At 49.3% G+C, this 688-nt stretch overlaps 1 protein-coding gene across 1 annotated transcript in view; it reads right to left on the bottom strand.

Moving 5' to 3' along the window:
- sdk1b (sidekick cell adhesion molecule 1b) overlaps positions 1 to 688 on the bottom strand; it is a 148520-nt gene that overhangs the window by 38761 nt on the left and 109071 nt on the right. The window contains 1 exon segment of the mRNA XM_025058662.1: positions 465 to 612. Within this exon segment, the coding sequence (XP_024914430.1) occupies positions 465 to 612 (148 nt within the window).

The raw sequence follows: 688 nt of genomic DNA, 5'->3' as shown, positions 1-688 counted from the left end.
GACACGACGGAGTCACTGACACGACGGAGTCACTGACACGACAGAGTCACTGACACGACAGAGTCACTGACACGACAGAGTCACTGACACAACAAGGTCTGCAGCAAAAAAACTGGATTTTAAACGGAAAAGAAAAAAACCCAGATCCATCAGTTTTTGAGGGCAGTTCTGACCAGTTTCCTGTTTGACTGGTCACTAACGACACACTGACAGACGCACTTATGAAAATGAAGAGTGTGTGTGTGTGTGTGTGTGTGTGTGTGCAGGTGAATGGTTGTTCCCACTGTGACTGAGTCGATTACTGAAAATAAAAGTCTATTTCACACAAATTATAGAAAGTTCTACATGAATGAGTTTCATGTCTGATCTAAAAAACAAACAAAAAAAAAACGCTGCTTCACCAGGGCCGTAAACAAAACAAAGCTGACAGTGCCCCCCCCCGTACCCCCCCCCGGGCCCCTCACCTCTGAGTCTCAGCGCTGTACTGACCCCTGCCCACTTGATTGACAGCACACAGTCTGAACTGGTAGGTCCTGGCAGGCGTGAGGCCGCCAACCGCAGCTTGAGTCACCGCAGGACCGACCTCCGACAGGTAGACCTTCCACGGTGAGTCTGGACAGAAGAAACCAGACGACAAAGGTCTGTCAGTTTGACTGAGGTGAGAGGAGAGAACAAGGAGACATCACAG

The sequence above is a fragment of the Cynoglossus semilaevis genome, chromosome 9, assembly GCF_000523025.1.
Source record: "Cynoglossus semilaevis isolate Cse_v1.0 chromosome 9, Cse_v1.0, whole genome shotgun sequence".
NCBI classification, from domain to species: domain Eukaryota; kingdom Metazoa; phylum Chordata; class Actinopteri; order Pleuronectiformes; family Cynoglossidae; genus Cynoglossus; species Cynoglossus semilaevis.
Note: the sequence above shows the minus strand (reverse complement) of the source record. Positions and strands in the feature narration are given on the sequence as shown.